At 42.7% G+C, this 23,091-nt stretch overlaps 1 protein-coding gene across 4 annotated transcripts in view; it reads right to left on the reverse strand.

The window, feature by feature from the left end:
* Window positions 1–15,986, reverse strand: part of FBXL4 (F-box and leucine rich repeat protein 4) — a 51,795-nt gene extending 35,809 nt beyond the window's left edge. For 2 of the 4 annotated variants that reach the window (XM_081313776.1, XM_081313775.1), the window contains exon 1: window positions 15,220–15,986. In XM_081313776.1, coding sequence (XP_081169902.1) covers window positions 15,220–15,493 — 274 coding nt within the window. In that variant the 5' untranslated portion in view covers window positions 15,494–15,986. The remainder of the gene's footprint in view (window positions 1–15,219) is intronic. The other 2 variants (XM_081313778.1, XM_081313777.1) reach the window with 2 other exon arrangements.
* Window positions 15,987–23,091: the final 7,105 nt, after the last annotated feature.

The raw sequence follows: 23,091 nt of genomic DNA on the forward strand, positions 1-23,091 counted from the left end.
AGTCTAAACTTCTCACCACATCATATTTAGGTTTTTGTGAAACTGTCTCAGTTACTACAGCTGTAAAAAGGCTATTTAAAACTATTTTTACATCTCTTAATTCACAAATCTTTCCAGTTTAGAAAAATGTTGTACAGATTAGACCTTGAATTATGACAGTCTCTGAAACCAGAATTGCTATCACTAGGGGATGCAGTTATAAAGCGTGTCATGTGACTGCATCATTTAGCAACAGCAACCCTGGCATTGGTCATCAGGCAAGGACCCATCCCAATCCAAGCCTTGGTAAGGGACTGCTTCCCTTGACTCCTCTTCAACTCCCCCTCCCACCTATCTCCCCCCTCCCCCCATTTCTAACCTTTTGGTCACTCTGCACAATAGTTCTCCTCGCTTGCAGCAGTGCTGGAGCTGAATACAGCTTCAGAGCCTTTAGCAGTCTCAGCCTACTTCAGCCCCAGCCCTGCTGACACCAAAAACGTCAAGCCCAATGTCATGGCCAGCCATCCCAGCAGCACAAAAACCCTGCTTTTAGAAAGCTTCTGAGGCCTTCTGAAACCTCACAAGAAGGCTACTGTCACTAGTCTCAAAGTCATATGCACTGTTCTTGTGAGGCTTCAGAAAACCTCTGGAAAGTTTCTGAAGCATCACAAGAACAATGTTCATGATTTGGAGAATGGTAGGCATGGCTTTCTTTCACGGTTATAGAACAGGGGTGTCAAACTCAGTGCATCAAGTGACGTGTCACGACATATCAACACTTTTTTCCCCTTGCTGGAGGGGCGTGGCTTTTGCGTGACGCATCTGGCCCATAACCGGCAGTTTGGTACCCCTGTTACAGAAGGCCTCAGAAGCTTTCAGAAGGCTTACTGTGCTGATTGGAGAACACTGGATACTACTTGGAGAACGATGCAAGCAGCTGTGGGTAGGAGGCCTGGCATGGCCAGGAGCTGCCTTCCATGGGCCAGGATGTGTTGTAAGCAGTGCTTTTTTTTTTAAAGAAAAAGGTGCCAGAACTCGCACATGTCATACAACCCGCCTTGCCTACTCTACAAGTTTCCATCCAAAAAAGGTGCCGGAACTCCGTTCTGAGCATTCTATGAGAAAAAAAGCCCTGGTTGTAAGAGGAAGACAACACAAAAATCCACTGGGTGCACAGATCCTGAAGAGTGCAGGGCAATGGAGGCAGCTGGAGATTTGCAGTTGTGGCAGGCTGAAGCACGGGACTTGAAGCAGCACTGTTTGCTGACAGCAATGGGGGGAACTGAAGTAGACATGTGGTTATAAGTGTGGAATGACTGCCAAGCACCTGAATGTTGATAATGTACCTGCACAGGCGCTACAGCCATAACAACTGGGTATACCATTCATTCAGCACCGCCGAGGTTTCAAAGGTCACTGAATGAATTACTATATTAAGTACGTACATGCAGAAATGAAACTTCAATAGGAAACAAAACTATTTTAAAAACTATTTTGAAGTTATGAATCTCCAAGTTTAGGCTGTATTCACATCTAATGGCAAGGTAATTAAAAGGAAGTGTTAGCTATACTGCAACATTTGTCCCTGTGGAAATAAATAGCTACTCTTTAATACTTGACATAAAAGAATAGGGACTCTATAATTAAATTTAGACTGCTATGGATAAGTACTAAATAATTTAGAGAAGGGCTGCTTACCCACAAATTTTCCTAGTTATACCTATTGTGCTGGTAATGTTTGACACTTTCAAAAAAAAATAAAACATTAGGCTTATTTTTAACCTGAATACACTAAGGAATTTTCATTTTCATTTCTGAAAAAACACTTTTCCCCCAAACTAAATCAAACTGGCAAACTTAAAAGCTGTTCTGTTGCTCATCAGAAGTTAAAAGTCCTAAAATTTAAGTAATTTCCCATTTCATCTCATTTACTCAAATCTGCCTATCTAGCTGGAATGTTGGAAAGTTCTTTAAAGAAAGCTATTTTGGCTAATTTTTGTTGCTTAAGAATCTAAATTTAACTTCTAGGACTTCTTAAGTAAATTTCTTCTGCCACAGATATTCACAACTGCTGATTTTAGAACAGGGCTATTTATTAGACTCTTGATAACATAAGGTATTAATAGTATTTATATCGGGTGCAAGGGTCACTATATAACTATAATTTTTATACAGTTTTATCTTATAATATTGTTAGCTGCCCAGACTTATCATATGGGCAGATAATAACTTTTACAAACAATCTAGTATAACCCTGTGTATCAGAAGCTTCCTGGAATGTGTATTCAGTACAAGATAATGGTTTATCTCCCAAGAAAAGGGAGACAACACAGATCTGTTTCCACAGTACCTTATGACAAGGGTCCCCAACCCCAGGTCCGTGCCGCAGCATGTAGTTATCCTAGACTCCCAAAGACCTTTTTGCCTTCTATATTATATAACAAGACTTGTCTCATGTAATTGCCCTTGCCTCAAGATATGGCTTCCTGTCTCCTGTAATTATCCTTGCCTCAAGTTATGCCTTCCTGTGATAACCCTTATCTTCTCTGTTAGCATTTGTATATGGTTCCTGTCTCCTGTAATTGTCCTTGCCTCAAGTTATGCCTTCCTGTGATAATCCTTGTCTTCTCTGTTAGCATTTGTATACGATAAGTTATGCTTTATTGCTTCCTGTGATGACCTTTGCCCTCTTCATTAGCAGTTGTATGCAATGAGCTATGTTCTATGACCTTCCATATGTTAATTCCTCATGTGTGTACTTCCCCCTCCCTGGTGAAACTGCTCAATAAAAGAGTGCTGTGCAAAGCTGTTTGGGGGCAACACCATCCACCCCGGGCACTCTGTGCTCTCTCACCTTGAACAAACTTGTGTTGGTGCCTCAGTTTGTCCTAGGATTCTGTTCCTGCGCTATCGCAGTTCCCAAGTGTGACCGTTGGAACGTCCGGCACACTGGGTCGGTGGCAAAGGGCTAAATCCTTTCATATTCAAGGTGTTCACCCTTGCGAGGGTCCCTCTAAATTCTCACCCCTGTTACGGGGCTCTAAGAGTTGAGGCCGGAACCCTGACCGGTCGCTCGACGTGACAGCAGCATGCCAGCAACTGGTCCGCACAAACAAGCAAAGCCCCATCCATGGAATGCAGGCAGCACACAAAACCATGCACCCTCCGGTCCATGGAAAAAGCTCTCTCCACGGAACCGGTCCCTGGTGCCCAAAAGGTTGGGGACCTCTGCCCTATGGGACAGAAAACATTTCTTTTCCCTACAGTTTTCCAACTATAATTTAAAAGCAATATTTAAGGAAAGATAGGAAAGGTTACTGAAGCAAAAAATTAAAACATACACAGGAGCTTTTTGTTTCATTTTAAATTTTTAGTTGTTTAGATTTAATTGTTTTTTATTTAGTACTATATTTTGTAAGCCTACTGAAATAAGCAGCTGTATTAAATCTAACAAATGATAATATACTATTATTAACATGTTATATAATTGTAATAAAATGCTATTTCTTGTTTTTCAATCAAACATTTCTGTAATTTAAAGAAAATCAAGCTATTTGTATGTAAAATAATATAGCTTATTATTTAAATTAATATTATTAATATAAATATGCTATCCTTTGAATATTCAATTGAAAAATAAAAACTGCCACTTTCAGTCAGAATTTAAGCGCCTAATATTAAATGTCAGCCTAATATTAAAAGGCCAAACACAGTGGAAGACAACAGTATGCTAAAAGTAAAGCTGGAATAAATTAAAAAAAACAAACAAACTATGGATATATTAAACTAATTCAGTAAAACCAGTATAAAAATGTATAATGCTCTAAAAAGCATTAAAGATGTATAACTAGTTCCAAAGCTTTTGCTTTATTTATGTATGATGTCAAGTATCTTACGAAGATTCCTAAAAGAGCCAATGTACTAATCCAGGCATGTCAAACTCGCGACGTTACATAACATCACACAACGTATCATGACTTTTTCCCCATTGCCGGCAACGGAGTGGGTGCAGTTTCAATGTGACACATCCTGTTCGTGGGCCGGCAGTTTGACATGCTTGTAACTAATGGGTGCTATGGGTGCTATTCACAAAATGAGTATGGAAAATTAAATAATAATAAATTGCAAAAGGCAGCTTTACTTGGAACAGCTTACAACCTGTGATTATACCTTTAACTCTATCAAAAAAAAAACCTGTTTGCCTATATCAGGTCCTTGGGAAGGATTTGACTAGAGGATAAAAATGCCAAATCCAGTCTGAACCTCTGGTTGAATATGCAACTAACCATAAACAATAAATTGCCTTGTCTTGCTAGATTAAGCCCACCTCTCTTGTGCTGGCAGAGAGGGACTGTGGTGGTAAAGAACTCTGGCCGTCAGGATCCAAAAGAAGAGCCTTCATTGCCTTAGCACCCACCCTCTGAAACATCCTGCCCCCCAAGATGAGATCTGTCCCCACCCACCTATCCTTCCACAAAAGCCTGAAAATTTGACTCTGCCAATTGGCCTGGGGATCCAATGGAGGAACAACATACCCCACCTCTCCCCTACATTCCCTGCTTTCCTCTGTCCATCTTTTAATCTCATATTAGCAATACCACTTAGATTTATATACCACTTCATGGCACTTTACAGCACTTTCTGAGTGGTTTACAGAGTCAGCATATGGCCCCCAACAATCTGGGTCCTCATTTTACTGACCTCAGAAGGATGGAAGTCTGAGTCAACCTTGAGCTGGTCAGGATCGAACTCCTGACAGTGAGCTGCATTAGTCTGCAATACTGCATTCTAACCACTGCGCCACCACACATATTATTGTTTTCATTGTTTATTTCACTATTTTGCTACTGTTATGTTTACACTTCTTTACTTTTTTTTTACTGGTGTAAGTCAACTAGAATAGCTCCACAATGAGCAAGCTAGCAAATAAATTTAACAAACAAACACATAAATAAATAATAAGTAAGTAAGCAAGTAGGCAAATAAATAAATAAATAAATAAATAAATAAATAAATAAATAAATAAATAAATAAATAAATTTTCATCAGAGATGCTCTCTTGTCCCTTCATGGATATACCCTTTGTTGTGGGGAAGGCGCTTGTGATGCTCTGGCTGTAGTGCATTCTACCAGACAAGTCAAGCATGCTAGACAGGTTTTAGCAAAAGAGCCAGACTAACCATATTCACCAATCCATTTAATACAGAAAGAAAACAGAAAAAGAATCCTCTACCAGATTGGTCATCACTCAGGTCAACAAGAACCATGTCAGATATTAAGAGTTCCTGTTCTTCTGTCAACAAGTGATTTTGAGCTCTTAACGTCTTCTCATATCCACATATAAAATGGCTCCCAACAGAACTGGGGACAGCTGGGACGGTAAGTGCCTGTCAGCCAGACAGTGCCTGGCTCTGGGAGAGAAGTTCCTTTTGCTTCACCAGCCCTGAAGAGAGAACGAGATGACCTTGCCATGGCAGCAAAAGGAGATAGCCCAACTATTAAAACATGCAGGAGAAAAAGATATGGCTTTTCTCCTGCCTGCACACAACAGGAAGATAAGACTTCTCTACAGATGTGGTCACTGCTGCCTCTAATCACCATTTTGCACAGCAAGGAGAAAAGCAGGGAAGAATTGAACAAAGGAGAGAGAAAGACTGTAACAGCAATTTTCCCATTGAGTAAGAAAAAATAAAGTTGTAAAATGCAAAATAATGAGATATCTAATATCCCTTTGATCCCCGAGATACAGATAAGACCATTTAAAACATAAAAAATGTATGTTTCTATGGCAGAAGAGGAGCCCATACAGGAAAAAGATGGAAAGAGCAGAGATCTAGCCTTCTAATACTGTGATGCCATTAACTGGAAAGCAGTGTTTGCTCTGTCTATCAAACCTTGCCTAACACCGCAACAGCAATTAATGCATAGGCATTAATTATGAATTTGGATATTATCTAGAAAATTCTATCATTTAGTCTGAAATGTCTTTATATATGTTCTATCTCAAATATTATATATTCTAGAAATTCACTGGATTGTTTTCTGGCTTTGTTTCTTAATAATATGTGTTTTTAATTTAGAGCTATACTTTTCCATTTCTAGATAACACATCAAGTATATGGAACTGCTTATTTTTATGACACTGCTTTGCTTCTCTTCTAAATCGAATTCTCATTTAGTGGGATCTTCAATGAAATCTTCCAATATACTCTCCCTGTTAAAACAAAGCATTTTGTTCCTCTCTGATGTTATTCTATGTTTGTTTTCATTCGAATTTCGATGGCTACCGATCATACTCCATTTTCACAGAACTGTTTGCATTTTTTTTCCTGCAATTTCACTACAATGGTTGTGTTCTCATTTTCTTGGAGCATAATTTTGAAAAATAAATACTGTATTTCCCCAAGTGTATATTCTTCTGTATATAGCAAAATAATACAAAAAATAAAAATCTACCTGAATTGTCTTTTAGAAGATGTAACAGTAATAATAGTAACTGTGAGTGAAACAGAAGGTGGAAAAAAATAAATGCTAATTGTTCAATGCTGCATGGGTTAAATATGTCAGACTGGAGTATAATTTACCTTAATAGGGGTTATGTTGCATTAGATTATCCAGAAATCAAATGGGAAAAGGTCTGCAACTCAGAAGGAAATTGTTTAGCCATAATTTCCAGGATAGGGAGTAAAGGGAATTAGTGTACCAAGAGAAACAAGGTTTAGGTCAAACAAGTCTACAACATCAGAAACAGTAACCTCTCAAACGTATACTTCATAAGGCAGTAAAAACAGTAGTTCTACAATCAGACTAATTACTGACAAGGCAAGGCACATTTAAAAGAAGCAGTTAGAGAGGAGTTATTAGATGCTATTATCAACCAAACGGAGTCCCACTTTATAAAGACTTGGTACTCACTGTACAGGCCATATTTTTCACAACTGGCCAATAAAAATCCATGTTTAAATAATTTAGCTTTTCTTTTTTATTTTTTTTAAGTTTGTAAATCTGAAAGTAGGGAGACAATGTGGTATATTAAGATGATAGACTAGGATTGAAGACATCCAGGTTCAAGTCCCCTTAATCACAGTTCACTGAACGAGGTCTCACAGTCACGTCAAACTCGCGACGTCACATGACGTTGCATGACGTATCAGGACTTTTGTCATTGCCGGCAATGGGGTGGGTGCTTTAACTAAGAAGCAGGCGAGACAGCTAGTTAACAGTTTAACTTTTTATTCTGAACCAGGCAAAGAACAAGGGAACATGACATCTATTTATACTGACAGCTGCCGGCGGATCGACCAATCCGGGGTGAGTCTGCTCCCGCGCCGTGGTCGCCGCCAATCGGGTTCGTTTGGTTTTGACAGCTCGGAGCTGTCATCTGTAGCGCGTGTTGAGCTGTCAATGGTTGGCGCTTGCGCGGTTTCGCCCGGCAGCTTTTGACAGCTGTCAAAAGCTGCCGCGGTTTTACCTCAGCTCTGTAACTTCTGTTTAACTTAATGTAATAACAATTAGTAAATACACAACACCCCTTCCCCCTCCCTCTGATTGAGTTGATTTTACCCCAACTGTTTCTTTTTTGGTTTTCCCCATTCATAGTCTTTCAGGTATGTGGGAGGTTTCCTTAATCTCTCGGAGCGCCGGGGGGTAGCCTCGGTAGTATGTTCTGGTTCTCTTGGCGCTTCTTGGGTTGGCTCCGGGGGTGGGGGGTTTGGCTCTGCTGGATCTGCGTTGATTGGAGTGGGGTGTTGAAATGGTATGTTCCGATCAGGGGAGTCTTGTCGTGCCAGTCTTTGCGCCGGTGCTTCTGTTGGTATTTCGTCGTCACCCCTTCCCCCTATATTTTGAGGACTGCGTTGGCGTAATTGGTCTATGTGTCTGCGGATATGTATATTTTGTCCAATGTCAATGATGTATGACAAGGGGCCTGTTTGTTCGATGACCACCCCTTGTGTCCATTTGTTCCCTCCCCCATAGTTTCTAGCCCAGACAGCTTGCCCAGTGTTGAGAGTTCTATGATGGAGGGGCAGTTCTGGGTCTGGAGGGGATCTGTCTGGGTGGAGACGGTCCAGTCTGGTGGTCAATCTTTTGCCCCAGCGAAGCTCTGCTGGGGACTTTCCGGTAGTTGTGCAAGGCGTGGTGTGTTGGGAGAGAAGAAATTGTGCCAGTCTTTGGTGCCAGTTGCCGGAGATGATCTTGCGTAGTGCCTCCTTGGTTGATTTTACCATCACCTCTGCCAAGCCGTTCGACGATGGGTGAAAGGGAGCCGAGGTGGTGTGCCTAATAGAGTTCGCCGTTGTGAAACTCTGGAATTCGTAGGAGGTAAATTGGGGCCCGTTATCGGAAACTATAACATCAGGGAGGCCATGTGTGGCGAATAATCCCCTTAAAACTTGTATAGTGGCCGAGGAAGTTGTATTGGCTACTGGCGCCACTTCTAGCCATTTTGAAAAGCTGTCTACGACAATTAGGAATGATTGTCCCTGGAACGGACCTGCATAATCTATATGAATGCGAGACCAAGGTGACTTTGTCGTTTCCCATCTATGTATGGACGCCTGTGGCTGGGCTGCTCTAACTAGCTGGCAGGAATAGCAGCCAGCTACGTGTGCCTCAATGTGTTTGTCTATACCCGGCCACCAAACATAGCTCCTGGCCAGAGCCTTCATTTTGACGGTGCCCGGGTGCCCTTCGTGGAGGCTCTCTAGTACTTTAAGTCTGTGTTTGTCAGGGATGATTACTCTGCTGCCCCATAAGAGACATCCCTGATGGGTGGATAATTCTTTTTGTTTTAAGAAGTAAGGTTGGAATTGTGGTTCCCGGGGTGAATATTGCCAGCCCGTTGTGACATAGCCTAGGACTCTGCCTAGGATTTTGTCTGCCGTGGTAGCTGCGGAGATATCTTTGACAGATAAGGGGCATTCTGGCAGCTCTGAGATAGCCAGTATTCTTCCAGCTGGTGCTGGGTCTGGGTCCACAATTGGTTGCGGCAGTCTGCTCAGGCCGTCTGCATGGCCCATGGTTTTCCCTGGTCTGTATTCTAGTTTGTATGAATAGGCTGATAGAAATGTAGACCATCTTAGGATGCGGGGAGACAATATTTGTGGTGTTAGCCTGTTTACTGTAAAGAGTCCTAACAGGGGCTTATGATCAGTATAAATAGTAAATGGTCGGCCATACAGGTAATCATGAAATTTTTTTACGCTGGCTACTATAGCTAGAGCCTCTTTATCGATTTGAGCGTAATTCCGCTCAGGTTTTGACAGCGTTCTCGAATAGAACGCTACAGGGGTCTGTATTCCTTCTTTAGTTAAATGGCTTAGGACCGCTCCGATGCCGTACGGGGAGGCATCGCAGGCGAGACATACGGGCAGCTGATCGTTAAACAGGGCTATCGTTGCGTTGCTGGAGAGTAAGTTTTTTAGGAGGTTAAAACTTTTATCATGCTCAGGGGTCCACGTCCAGGGTTTGCCCTTGTCTAATAATCTATGTAAGGGTTCTGCAATGGAGGCTTTATGCGGTAGGAAGGTGTGGTAAAAGTTGACTAACCCTAAGAAAGCCTGAAGTTCTTGTTTGTTTTTGGGGGTCGGTGCTGCTTTGATAGCTTTAATTTTTGTGTCCGTGGGGTGAATTCCCTTAGTGTCTATTTTAAACCCTAAGAACTCTGTTGAGGGCACCCCGATGGAGCATTTGTCTCTTTTTAATTTGAGACCGGCCTTCCTGAACCTTAGGAGTACCTTGGTTAGTTTGCCAGCCAGGTCATTTTCTGATTCCCCTGCAATTAGGACGTCGTCAAAATATGGGCAGACCCCGGGAATTCCCTTAAGTGTTTTCTCCATGATTTCCTGGAAGATTCCCGGGGCTGCAGAGATGCCAAATTGAAGGCGGTTAATTTTGAATGCTCCCTTGTGGGTGACTATTGTTTGAGCCAAAGCGGTGTCAGGGGTGACAGGCAACTGTAAATACGCCTGCGCCAAGTCTAACTTGGCAAATATGGCGCCTGACTTAATGGCCGCGAGGATGTCTTTGACAGCCGGGACCGGGTAGGCATGTGCGTTTAAAGCGAGGTTGAGGGTCGCTTTATAATCGGCACATAATCTAATTTGGCCGTTTGGTTTAACTGGGGTCACTATGGGAGTCTCCCACTCGGCCCCTTCTACCGGTTCGAGGACCCCTAAGTTTGTTAATCTGTCAAGCTCCGCTTCTATTTTTTCCCTCAAGGCGAAGGGAACCCTTCTGGCCTTGATTCTGACAGGCACCACATTTGGGTTCAGTTTAAGTGATACGGGCGGTCCCGTGTATTTCCCTAGTGAGCTGTCAAAAACGTCCGCGAATTGTCGGCAGACGGATTCCAATTTTGACAGCTGAATGGCGTTGACACCTGTCAACGCTATTCCTAGTGCCTCGAACCAGTCTAATCCTAGCAGGCTTATTCTGTTTTCTTGGGTCACCAAAATAGGAAGGGATCCTTTAAATTTTTTGAACTCTACGGGGACGGAAGCTTTTCCCCGGAGTTTAATGGGCGTTTTCTGGAAGTCGGCTAGGCGGAGTTTGGTGGGTCTAAGGGCGGGCCCTTTCCTACTTCGGTTACAAATGTCCCTGTACGTTTGCCATGAAATTAGTGAGACGGAGGACCCAGAGTCCACCTCCATCTCACAGGGAATTCCCTGAATCCGTACGTCCACCTTGATTTTGGGCTTAAGAATGCTGTGGACTGTATGTTTCTCCGCCCTCCCCCTTACATTGGACACTGGGGTTCTGGGGCTGTGCCTAGCTCTGAGTGTATATGGGGCCATACCTTCGGCTGTCACCTCCAGGTCGTGCAGGTTTTCCCGGCTCCGGCTGCGGCACACTGCTTTGAGGTGGCCTGTCTTCCCGCACCCGTGGCATTTGGCACTGCGGAACCGGCACGTTGCCCTAGGGTGGCTTCCCCCGCAGCTGGCACACTTCGCCCTGTTAGTCGGAAAGTTGGCCCCCCTCTGATTGTTGGCAGGGCCCCCCTTGTAGTTGCGTTGCATCCTCAGTTTCTCGAACCGCCGTTGCACCGCGTCTATATCTGTGGGGCCGTCGTCGTCCTCAGAACCGCTGAACCTGCCGTCTTCCTGGTGCACGGACCCCCATGGTCCGCTGTCCGGTACCCGTCGGTCGTCTCCGTGGCAATCTTCGTATGCGATGACTTCTCTAGCCACATCGGTCATTGTCATTTCAGGCTTGGCGATCAGCTTCTTCCTCAGCCGTTCGTCCTTGAGCCCTATGACAATCTGGTCCCGGATTCGGTCTTCCAAATCCGGGAACCGGCACCGACGTGCGGCATGCCTGACCCTGGTTATGAAGTCATTTGCTGGCTCGTCAGGAAGCTGGAGTTTCCGAGCGAAGTTCACTCTCCAGTAGAGTTCTGACTTGAGGGGCATGAAGTATTTACTCAGCCCCTCAGTGAGGTCTGCATAGGAGATGGTGGCGACCGGCTCCGGGGTGAAGATCCCCACAGCGGCATCATAAACAGCAGGGCCGCTGAGCCAGAGGAGGGCGGCCGCCTTGGCCCGGTCATCTGTGATCTTCTTAACTACCAGGTACCCTTCTACCTGGCCCAGATGCGATTCCCAGCCTTCTGGGTGGCGGGTATCGAATTCTCGAATGTGGCCGTGGTTCGTCATGCTGTCTGTAATTGAGGTGCCGCTGCTTGCGTTGAATGGAAGTTTGACTTCCAGTGACTTCAGCAAGTGACCAGCTCAGCTAAGGGAAAAAATCTCTTCTCCCCTTAGGTAGTGACTTCAGCTAAGCAAGCAGCATCCCACCTTCGTCGCCAGTGCTTTAACTAAGAAGCAGGCGAGACAGCTAGTTAACAGTTTAACTTTTTATTCTGAACCAGGCAAAGAACAAGGGAACATGACATCTATTTATACTGACAGCTGCCGGCGGATCGACCAATCCGGGGTGAGTCTGCTCCCGCGCCGTGGTCGCCGCCAATCGGGTTCGTTTGGTTTTGACAGCTCGGAGCTGTCATCTGTAGCGCGTGTTGAGCTGTCAATGGTTGGCGCTTGCGCGGTTTCGCCCGGCAGCTTTTGACAGCTGTCAAAAGCTGCCGCGGTTTTACCTCAGCTCTGTAACTTCTGTTTAACTTAATGTAATAACAATTAGTAAATACACAACAGTGGGCGTGGTTTCAGCGTGACCCATCTGGCCCGCAGGCCGGAATTTGACAAGCCTAGTCTAAGTCAACTATAAATAGTTTTTGGGAACGGGAATTAAATATTAAATTATATACACCATGTTGAAGAAAGTGAAAATATAACTCTTACTTTCAAGAGTAAGAAAGTGGAGTAGAAATGTATGTCAGAAAGTAAGAAAAAAGTGGAAACTTTTTTGTGAAGAATAAACATAGTTATAAATATTTTAAATAAACAGAATTTAGCAGGCAAAGGTAAATGAATACATCTTCATTTTTATTTAATGAATAAACTTGTGGTTAGATGGTAATACGATATGGGCATTAAAAAAAGAGTTTCAATTAAATGTTGGCGGCAATTAGCTAAATCTTACAGCAGGCCAGAATCTGACACTATTAGTCAATCAACACTTTTCAAGGACCAAGTTGCCCTGACATTCTGGCTTCAAGTGATATATTTATTTATTTATAAGCTTGTAAGCCGCCCTGAGTCTTCGGAGAAGGGCGGGATATAAATGGAATTAAAATAAAAAATAAAATAAAATATTTATTTATTTATTTATTTATTTATTTATTTATTTATTTATTTATTTATTTAATTTCTATACCCAAAGGATTCAGGGCAGTGTACAGGGTGATAAAATACAACATACAAAAATTAAAAATAAATTAAATTAATTTAGCCCCAACAATAAATAGTTAAAAATAAACCCAAACCCTTAGTCCAGGCTGGCCTGTTCAAACAACCAAGTCTTCAGGTCATGGCGGAAAGAGCGAAGGTCGGGAGCCATCCGGAGCTCAACAGGCAGTTGATTCCAAAGGGCTGGCGCGCCCACAGAGAATGCTCTTCCCCTGGGGGCCGCCAGCCGGCAATCCCTGACCGATGGCACCCTGAGGAGGCCTTCTCTGTGGGAGCGCACAGGACGAAGGGAAGTTGACACCGGCAGCAGGTGCTCCTGTAGGTAATCCGGACCCATGCCATTTAGGGCTTTATAGGTCATCACCAGCACCTTGAATCTCACCCGGAGGGCAACTGGAAGCCAATGCAGCTCGCGGAGGAGAGGTGTTACATGGGAGTATCGGGAAACCCCCATCACAACTCACGCGGCCGCATTCTGCACCAGTTGAAGCCTCCGAGTGGTTCTCAAGGGCAGCCCCATGTAGAGAGCATTGCAGTAGTCTATCCGAGAGGTCACGAGCGCATTGACTGTACGCAGGGCATCCCGGTCCAGATAGGGCCGCAACTGGCACACCAGGCGAACCTGGGCAAAAGCCCCCCTGGCCACAGCCCCTACGTGGTCTTCCAAACTGAGCTGTGAGTCAAGGAGGATACCCAAGTTGCGAGTCCTATCTACGGGGGGTCACACCTCACCCCCCATAGTTAAAGATGGAATTAACTGAATTTCCCGAGATGCCGGTTCGTACAACCACTCAGTCTTGTTGGGATTAAGCCGAAGCCTGTTCCTCCCCATCCAGACCCAGACCGCCTTTAGGCAACGGGACATCACATCGAGGGCATCACTGGGGTGGTTTGGGGTAGAGATAAAAAAGTATCATCAGTATGCTGATGATACCCCACTCCAAAACCACGAATGATCTCCCCCAGCGGCTTCATATAGATGTTGAACAGGAGAGGCGAGAGGACCGACCCCTGAGGGACTCCACAAACGAGAGGCCTCAAGGCCGACCTCTGCCCTCCTGCCAGCACCGACTGCGAACAACCCAGGAGGTAGGAGGAGAACCACTGCAAGACAGTGCCACCCACTCCCAACCCCCTGAGGCGCCGCAGTAAGATACCATGGTAGATGGTATCAAAAGCCGCTGAGAGATCTAATAGGACTAGGACAGAGGAACAACCCCTGTCCCAAGCCCGCCAGAGATCATTCACCAGCGCGACCAATGCCATCTCCGTGCTGTACCCGGGCCTAAAGCCCGATTGGTACGGGGCCAGGTAATCAGTTTCCTCCAGGAACAGAAGGAGCTGATGCGCCACCACGCGCTCAACAACCTTCGCAAGAAAGCGAAGGTTGGAGACCGGACGATAGTTGTTCAAAATAGCCGGGTCCAGGGTAGGCTTCTTGAGGAGGGGCCTCACCACCGCCTCCTTCAAGGCGGCAGGAAAGCTACCCTCCCACAAAGAAGCAGTTATTACTGCCTGGAGCCAGCCTCGTGTCCCCTCCCGAGCCTCATACACCAGCCAGGAGGGGCACGGGTCCAATAAACACGTGGTGGAGCTCAGCCTCCCATGATCCTGTCCACATATATGCCAGACTTCCTTACTTTGCACAATAACAATCACTCCTGCCATCCAAATGGCCCAATGTAGTTGATGCAAAATTGACCAATTTGCAATTGCATATAATAGTTCGCTCTGAAATAAATTCATTAATTCTGGGAACAGCTACATTAAGATTTGACTTGTCCTATAGTCATCTCTTTCAGCCCTAGGAAGCAGGCAATGACACATACCATTTTCCAAATCTTATGAAAATTACAGAAACTTGTCCTGGTGGTCACCCAAAAGACCAACCTAAAGAAACATACACATTAAAAAAAACAACAACCCAAACTCCAAACAAGCTTGTTAAGTTACAATTGGTTCCCACTTCAAAGCGGTCATAATAAAATCTTCCTTTCGTTTAGCATTTCAAAGTATTTTAGTAGGTCTGCTTTTAAGCTAGGTTTATTATTTTGCCCTGATTTATGCTGTAATTACCGTATCGTTTTATTGTCTTCCCCACTTGACTGTTCTTAAAACAGCACTCACATATCTTATTCTTGTAAGATGAGCAGAGAGTGAAGATAACTCACAAGGAGGTGTCAGAGCTCAAATTTCCTTAACTAATATGGAGCAACACTTGCTCCGTCCTTTAAAGAGTGTGTGTGTGTGTGTGTGTGTGTGTGTGTGTGTGTGTGTGTGTGTGTGTGTGTGTGAGAGAGAGAGAGAGAGAGAGAGAGAGAGAGAGAGAGAGAGAGAGAGAGAGAGAGTGTTTGTGTGTGTGTGTATGTGTATACACACACAGAGAGAGAAGGAAGTACGAGATCTTTTTGAAAATGATGTCACCAAGACGGACCTGTACTATCTGGAAATGACGGTGACCCGAAGGTACGAAAAGACAGGCTGTTACTGATATATATATTTTTTTTTGGGGGGGAGAGAACTGTCAAGGTGCAAGCGCCCTGCCTCACACACCTTGACAGCACATTGCTCGACTTCAAGTGCAAACGATACGAGCCAGGCAGGTGCTCAGATAATAAAGCGGCTCGAGCAAAAGCTGCAGGAAACGACTCTGCCCGGGCGACGTTGTTTACCAGGGAGCGAGTGGGAGAGCGCGCGCACGCATACATACACAAGAGAGGTTCCCACAAGCTGCAGCCACCGACCAGCGCGCGGCGGGGGGGGGCGATCACTCCCGCATACTAGCTACACCATTTCCTCCTGCCTTCCTCGTCCCCATCTAATTCGGAGGACGCGCCATCGAATCGACCCCGGGGGAGCGAGCCTCAAGCCCGGGCCTTAAGCCCGACGCGCCGCGCGGCCCGCGCAAGACTTGAGCACGGCTTCTCTCGCGCGGGCTTCCCCCTCCCGCGCTTATTGAAGGCGGAGCTTCCAACAGGAAGAAGCCGCCGACTGCGTGGCCTAGTTAATAAGGAAGAGCTGGGCAGGAGGGAGGAAGGAACAGAGGGAAGAGGGGGAGAGTAGGCTGCGGGAAGGTTTAGCGGGGTAGGTGGCAACCCTCGTTACCTCGATGGCAAAGGGGAAAGTAACTCTTACAAAAGAGATCTATGCAAGTTAACAAGCGGCTCCAGTGAAAGCGTGGATGCATACATGCCAAATGGAGGTCGAGCACATTTTACCAATAAGTGCGGGAGGGGGGAAGCCCGCGCGAGAGCCTTGGTGGAGCAGTGGGCTAATGCCTCCATAAGTAACACCAGCTGCCTGCAATTAGTGCAGGTTCGCATCCCACCAGGCTCAAGGTTGACTCAGCCTTCCATCCTTCTGAGGTAGGTAAAATGAGGACCCAGATTGTTGGGGGCAATTAAGCTGACTTTGTAATAATGCCGCTTGGGGGTGTGTGTGAAAGCCCTAATAAGCAGGCATATACATAGAATGAAGGCTACTGCTAAGCTTGTAAGCCGCCCTGAGTCTTCGGAGAAGGGCGGGATATAAATGGAATTTAAAAAAAAATAATAAAAGCGAGAAGGTTTTGCTTTTTCCACATTTGACAATATTGTTTTTTGGACGTTATTTCAGAGCAGGGAAAAAGGAAGCCAAGGAAATTAAAAGCAGAGCTCAGAACAAGAAAAGGAAATGGGCCGAACATAGCTGACACCAGCACTACTTTAGGGTTTCTATTCGACCATGTCCATAGAAAACACAGTTGCCTTTTGAAAAAGTACCTTTGGGACAAACGTGACCTGGAGGACTGAGAATCTCCGTAGACATGGTCGTATGTCTACACCGTTTCTGTATTTCTGTTCTTTGAAGTTGTCAGCTCTTTTTGAGGATTTCTTCAACTCCATCTAACCAATGTCATTGGGCTTCTCCTTCCTCTTGACTCATTATGCTTCTCCCACACACTATAATTTTGTTTTATTCAGTTCTCATTCCTTTTCTCTGTAACCAAACCACCTCAATGTACTTTCATATTGGCCACCCTCTTTCGTATTCACTCTTGCATACATTCAGTACCAATTCATTCTTAATTCCGAATTCTGACCATTTGTTACAGTTCTTCCCTTAATATATCATTATCTTTCCAATGCATATTTCTAAAATATTGTTTCCATATTTTCATCATTTCAGTTTCATCACAAATCATTTCATAACTTTTAATTCCATTCACTGTGTTACAGTCCTCATGTTTAGCCTCTTTTCCCTGACTTCCAAAACAACCTATTCCAATCAAGATCATTTCACATTTTCTTTGCCTTTTAATCTGAAGTTCCTTCTCTTTCACTATGTTTTTTTTGCAATTATGTTTCTTCTTATATACATTATACAATATAATTTCTCATTTTTGCAGCAATCATTCTTTTATATGCAATTTTCTCATCCACGGACTTTCATTTTATCATTCCAAGCATCAATTTTCACCCTTTCCATCAGCATAGTTCTCTGGCACTCTACAACATAATTCTTTTTACTCTGTTTTCAAGCAGTGTACATATCTTCTTTCTTATCCAGTTTCTTTTCCCCCAGATCATTCCTGATACTGCCAAATAAATGCTCTGTCCCAGAGAATTTCTTGTTGTATTCTTCACTTATTCTCTGACATAAATAATTACAAACAAGAATTTTGCATTTATACTCATCCCTACCGTTATATATGTATGCATGTTTATGCAATGTATGCTTAAACCATACATTCAAACCAATTAATTTTTTATAAGTAGTCAACCACCATCAAAATTTAAAAAATAACAGTTAAAATCACACAAAAGCAATGAAACCAACAAATAGAATAATTTATTTACATTCACAGTAAAAACATGCTAATACATATATTATTACATAACCAGTGAATGGCAATAGTAGAAGAATCAGAGATACATCTTGGGGAAAAATATAAACCATTTTGAATAGATGGGAAAATATGTTAGGTTGCATTGAAATCCAATGAATGTATATAGTGAACGTTTGTTGAGTATCTGATCAGAAAAGTTCTACAGGTGGTCCTTGACTTATGTCCACAACGGAGCCCAAAATTTCTGTTGTTAAGTGAGACATTTGTTAAGTGAGTTTTGCCCCATTTTATGACCTTTTTGCCACAGCTGTTAAATGAATCACAGCAGTTGTTAAATTACTAACACGGTTGTTAAGTGAATCTGACTTCCCCATTGACTTTGCTTGTCAGAAGGTTGCAAAAGGTGATAACATGACCCTGCATGACGCTGCAACTATAAATATGAGTTGCTAAGTGTCTGAATTGTGATCATGTGACCACTGAGGTGCTGCAGGGATCATAAGTATGAAAAAATGGTCATACACCACTTTTTTCAATGCTGTTGTAACTTCAAACAGTCGCTAAATGAACTGTTGTAAGTCGAGGACTACTTGTATTTGGTTTCTCTTTGTCTACTGACTTTGGTCCAGAAATATACAGTAAGCATCATTTTGAACCTCCCTCATTTTTGACATTTTTCTCCCTGTTTCTGTACCTTACATCAGCTCCTATTAAACCCAGAGTCCAATTTAAACTCTTGGTATTAATGCTTAAAGTCTTGTTGTTTGCTGTACTGTACTATCTGCTCCAGAAAATATGTTGGTACGAATCTATTTTTGGCCACATTTGTATTTTTTTCCACATTTTATTTAAATTCATTCTCAGAACTGATGGTTCTGTAGTTTTCTTTGCTCTCATCTAGTGATTATCTAGATTTTTTCAGCTCAGAAATGGTACACCTAGGTCAGGGGTAGGCAACCTCGGCTCTTTTATGACTCATGGACTTCAACTCCCAGAATTCCTGAGTTCTGGGAGTTGACGTCCATGAGTCATAAAAGAGCCGAGGTTGCCTACCCCTGACCTAGGTGATAATGAATATTTGACACAAATGAAGTTGCGTTGTTTTCTAACAATATAAAATACATTGGGGGTTTGGTGCAGTGGTGGGATTCAGCCAGTTCGCACCACTTTGGCAGAACCGGTAGCTAATTTTTTGTTGCCCAGGCCCAGAACGGACTTCTGGAAGCGGCATCCACACAGAAAACTGGTTGTTCACATATTTGAATCCCACCACTGGTTTGATGGTAGAAAGAAACATGATGCCCTTTTTTAGCTGCAAATAGTCCAACCATTGGCCTCACTTTTCGTATGAAATAACCTGGTCTTGTTTTGGGATACTGACTTGCAAGCTCTTCAGTTAGACATCCCTGTAACTGTAGTATAACTACAGATAGTCCTCAACTTACAACAGTTCATTTAGTGACTATTTGAAGTTACAACAACACTGAAAAAAGTGACTTAAGATCCTTTTTCACACTTACAACCATTGCAGCATGTCCATGGTCACATGATCAAAATTCATCTGCTTGGCAACTGACTAATATTTATGACAGTTGCAGGGCCTTGAGATCATCTGATCAGCTTCTGCAACCTTCTGACCAGCAAATCAATGGGGAAACCAGATCCGCTTAACAATTGTGTTACTAACTTAACAACTGTAGTGATTCACTTAACAATTGTGGCAAGAAAGATTGTAAAATGGGTCAGAACTCACTTAACAAATGTTTCACTTAGCAACAGAAATTTTGGGCTCAATTGTGTTCATAAATTAAGGATTATCTACATAACCCTAGCCTATACTGTAGGGCAGGGCTTTTCAACCAGTGGTACGGGTACCACCTGTGGTACACTGGCACCTGGCAGATGGTACGCAACCATCCTAGAAAAGTAGTAGCAGAGGAGGGGAATGAACTGAACCGGTGCAGGGCTGTCAGGGCTCAATGGAAGTGCCAGGATCAGCACAAGGCTCCAGCTGGAGCTTTGCGCTGATCCTGGCACTTATGCTGAGCCCAGAAGAAGTGCTGATCAGCTGGAATGTTGCAGCATCTCCAGGGTCTTGTGATTTACATTCCGATGCTTGGCAACTGATTCATATTTATGACGGTCACAGTGTCCCAGGGTCATGTGAAGTGACCAAAACCTGCTGCAATCACCCAGCAAACGGGGGAAATAAAAACCAAACACCCCCCATCCCATCCCCGCTGCCAATCCTCAACAGGAATGCTCACAACAATGAAAACCTCGGACAGGAGGAAGAGCACCGCCATGCGGGCAGGCAGGTGTCTTGCTTGGCTGTGGCTTGGGGGACACTTTTTCAGTGCCATTGTAACTTTGAACAGTCACTAAGCAAACTGTTGTAAGTCGAGGACTACCTGTACTTCATCACTTTTTTCCTTTTTTGGGGGGGGGAGGTAATCAAGTTTTTGACACCTTGCTAGGTGACTGGTGGTACTCGGATGTTGCCATATCTTAAAAGTGGTACAATGAATGAAAAGGTTGAAAAGCCCTGCTATAGGGAACTTAAACTATTAATTACTTTAGACAGATAAGGATAACCTTGCTTTTTGAGTTCCTATTGCAAGATGGAATCCCCAGGTACAGGTAGTAACTACAACCCATGTCTTAAAGGTGGAGTAGTAGCATACACCAGAAATAGAGGGACCACCACCAGTTAAAATAATTTGTCTCTTGAACATGCCATCTTGCTGAATTGGACTCATGGAATTTATATGCAATGATAATATGTGTTACTCCAGGACCATCAGTTGGTTAGGGCACGGGCTTTCAAAGACCACAAAACCTGTGACCTAAAAAGAATAATCCCCAAAATCCCTGATCAAGATTCTAAAGCAAGGAGTTGTCATTGGCAAAAGCCCTCAAACCCATGAGCTGCTGAGTGTCATCTGACAAGGCCTCCTTCCCACAGTTACCTTTGAAAAATTGCTACACATATCTCTGGCTGCACTCAAGTGATTTTTTTTAAAAAAAATTCTACTTTGTCTCTTCCATCTAGTTGTCATGGAACTGTCTGAAAAATCCTGGGTTAGGGTAGGGCAGGGGACTGATTGAATGGCATTTTTTCACATCCCTATTGCTTAGCTGGGGAAAGTATTGACTGGGTTGTGAAGTTCTCAGCTTGTTCTCAGATTTGCAGAACCGAAGATGATTGCAAAGTAGCTTCCAATAGTTTGGAAGAGTTGGGGAGCAGGTAGCAACAACTTCAGAAGCTCTTTCCTAAGCTATTGAAGGATGATACTGTCTCACAGCCTATTAATAATGATAACTTTATTGTCACTTTGAATGTACACCAATCGGCATACATCAAAATGAAATTTCGTTGCATACAGTTCTCAAAGGGTCACCACCTCCGATATATACTCCTTGTTCGTGGCCCGCTCAAATTTCACATTGTCCATTTTAGTCTCTAGGGAGTGAACGATGGCAAACAGGACAGATGGAAATGGGGCTCCATGTGGATTAGCCTGACATATTAGCGAATTCATTACAGGCTTTCAAAGCATGGTAACCAGAGGTGCAGTGCTTTATAGCTGAGGACTCTAAATGCTTAGGTAGTGGAAGACAGCAATTACTGGAGCAATTATGCAAAATGGTTAGGGACCATTTCATGTACGTACTTGGGCAAAATCTGGATTTCCTGTTTTTTCCTAATCTCATAAATTTAAATATTTTAGATTGCATGAAGACATACGCTACAGTTTTTTCATTGTAACGCTGCTGAGGGTCTTTCTTACAATGGCATGTCAATATGTTAATTAATAATAACAATAACAACTGAAAAGTTTTATGTTCATATTCCCAAACGAGGAAATAATACTTCTGATTTTCACCATTCATCCCACCATTGTTAGCAGTGTAATCTGAAGGAGCTCAGGAGATTTATACATCCAGTACTATCTTTTAGGAATCATCCATGTTTCAGTTATATTCTCTGATTGTTTGTTTGTTTGTTTGTTCGCTGTCCACCTCATAGTTCAATGACTCTGATCTGATAATACAAATCTAATGTATATGTGGAAATGACCACATCTTGTTAGAACTTATTTTAAATACTTTACAAATAGGAAGAATTACATGTGTTTTATTAGCCTTGGTTTTAATGTAACACTTTCACCATATAACCGACTGCCACAAAGCGTAAGGTAGTTTGAATTGGCTAAAACGATTTTTTTTAAAAAAGCCATATTTTTGTCATCATTTCTAATGATTTTGCCATTTGGGCATATTCAATTGTTATATGTACAATTAATAAGATAGCCATAAATATGGTAGCTTGCTTCTTCTATTATTGCTGGGCTTAATTGTAATAATTAAATAACAAGTATTGCTTTAATATTTCATGCCTCAGAATCTAGGTAGTGAATTAGGTAACAAAATATGTAACAGGGTGTCTATCATTTTGATAATGGTTAAAACAGAACATAAATTCAAGCTGGGTTATCCATAAGTTTCAGAGTTCCCCCTCCCCCCCAAGCCCATTTAGTATTTTATCCATCAACAGTAGACTGCTACTTCTAAGATACGTTTGGTAGCACAACTGATAATACATTTTGGGGTGTAATATATTCAAGGCCAATTCTTTCAGAGCTGTGAAACCTTCCTGGAGGTAGGTGTGCAGTCTAACAGCATGTAAGTAAAAATGACCCTGAATCTTTGGAGGTGGCATCCACCCACATGTTCTCTGTGACCTTATATTCAATTGACCTGGCATGGGACTGTTCTCTTAAAAGGCCATAGGCATTACAAGCAAAAATCAGATTATAGCAGGTCTATTATAATCTGTCAGATAGAAAACGGATGTGCTTTTTCTTTCTAACAGAAATATTTTTTTTTTGCCTTAATAACAGTCTTATTTATTCATCTTTCTAAAATATTGATACTCAATCTTTCATGTATAAACAAATGCAAAACAGGCCAAGTGTAGTAAAAATATGTTTTAAACAATTTGATTACATTCCTTTTTAATTATTCTATTAAAAGTTTTTTTAAAGAAAATGAATATTGAGAAGAAAGAAGAAAAAAAAGAAAGAAAGAGAAAGCAAAAAATTCAAGAAAGGCGAAAAAGTAAAAGAAAATAAAAAAGAAAGAAAAGGAAAGATGCAAAGAAGTCCCTTCCAAACCTTTTAAAGCGGTTATAAGTAATTTATAAATTTACTTTCTACATTTTTTGATTTATATCTATTTCACATTTCTGATACAATGCATTGAACGTAACGATTTTTAAAATCCACTTTAAATAAAAAATGGATTATATTCTTTCTTAAAGTCAGAAAAAAACACCAATATAAAAATCTTGCCACTTAAAGCCTATTTGAAAACTGAAAAATTGAAAAATCATGTTCACTTGTCATCAATGGCTGCACTCCTAGCAAATATAATTATTAGGTAGTAAACATATATATACGTCATGAATTACTGCTG

This window comes from Vipera berus, assembly GCF_964194415.1.
Source record: "Vipera berus genome assembly, chromosome: 1".
NCBI classification, from domain to species: domain Eukaryota; kingdom Metazoa; phylum Chordata; class Lepidosauria; order Squamata; family Viperidae; genus Vipera; species Vipera berus.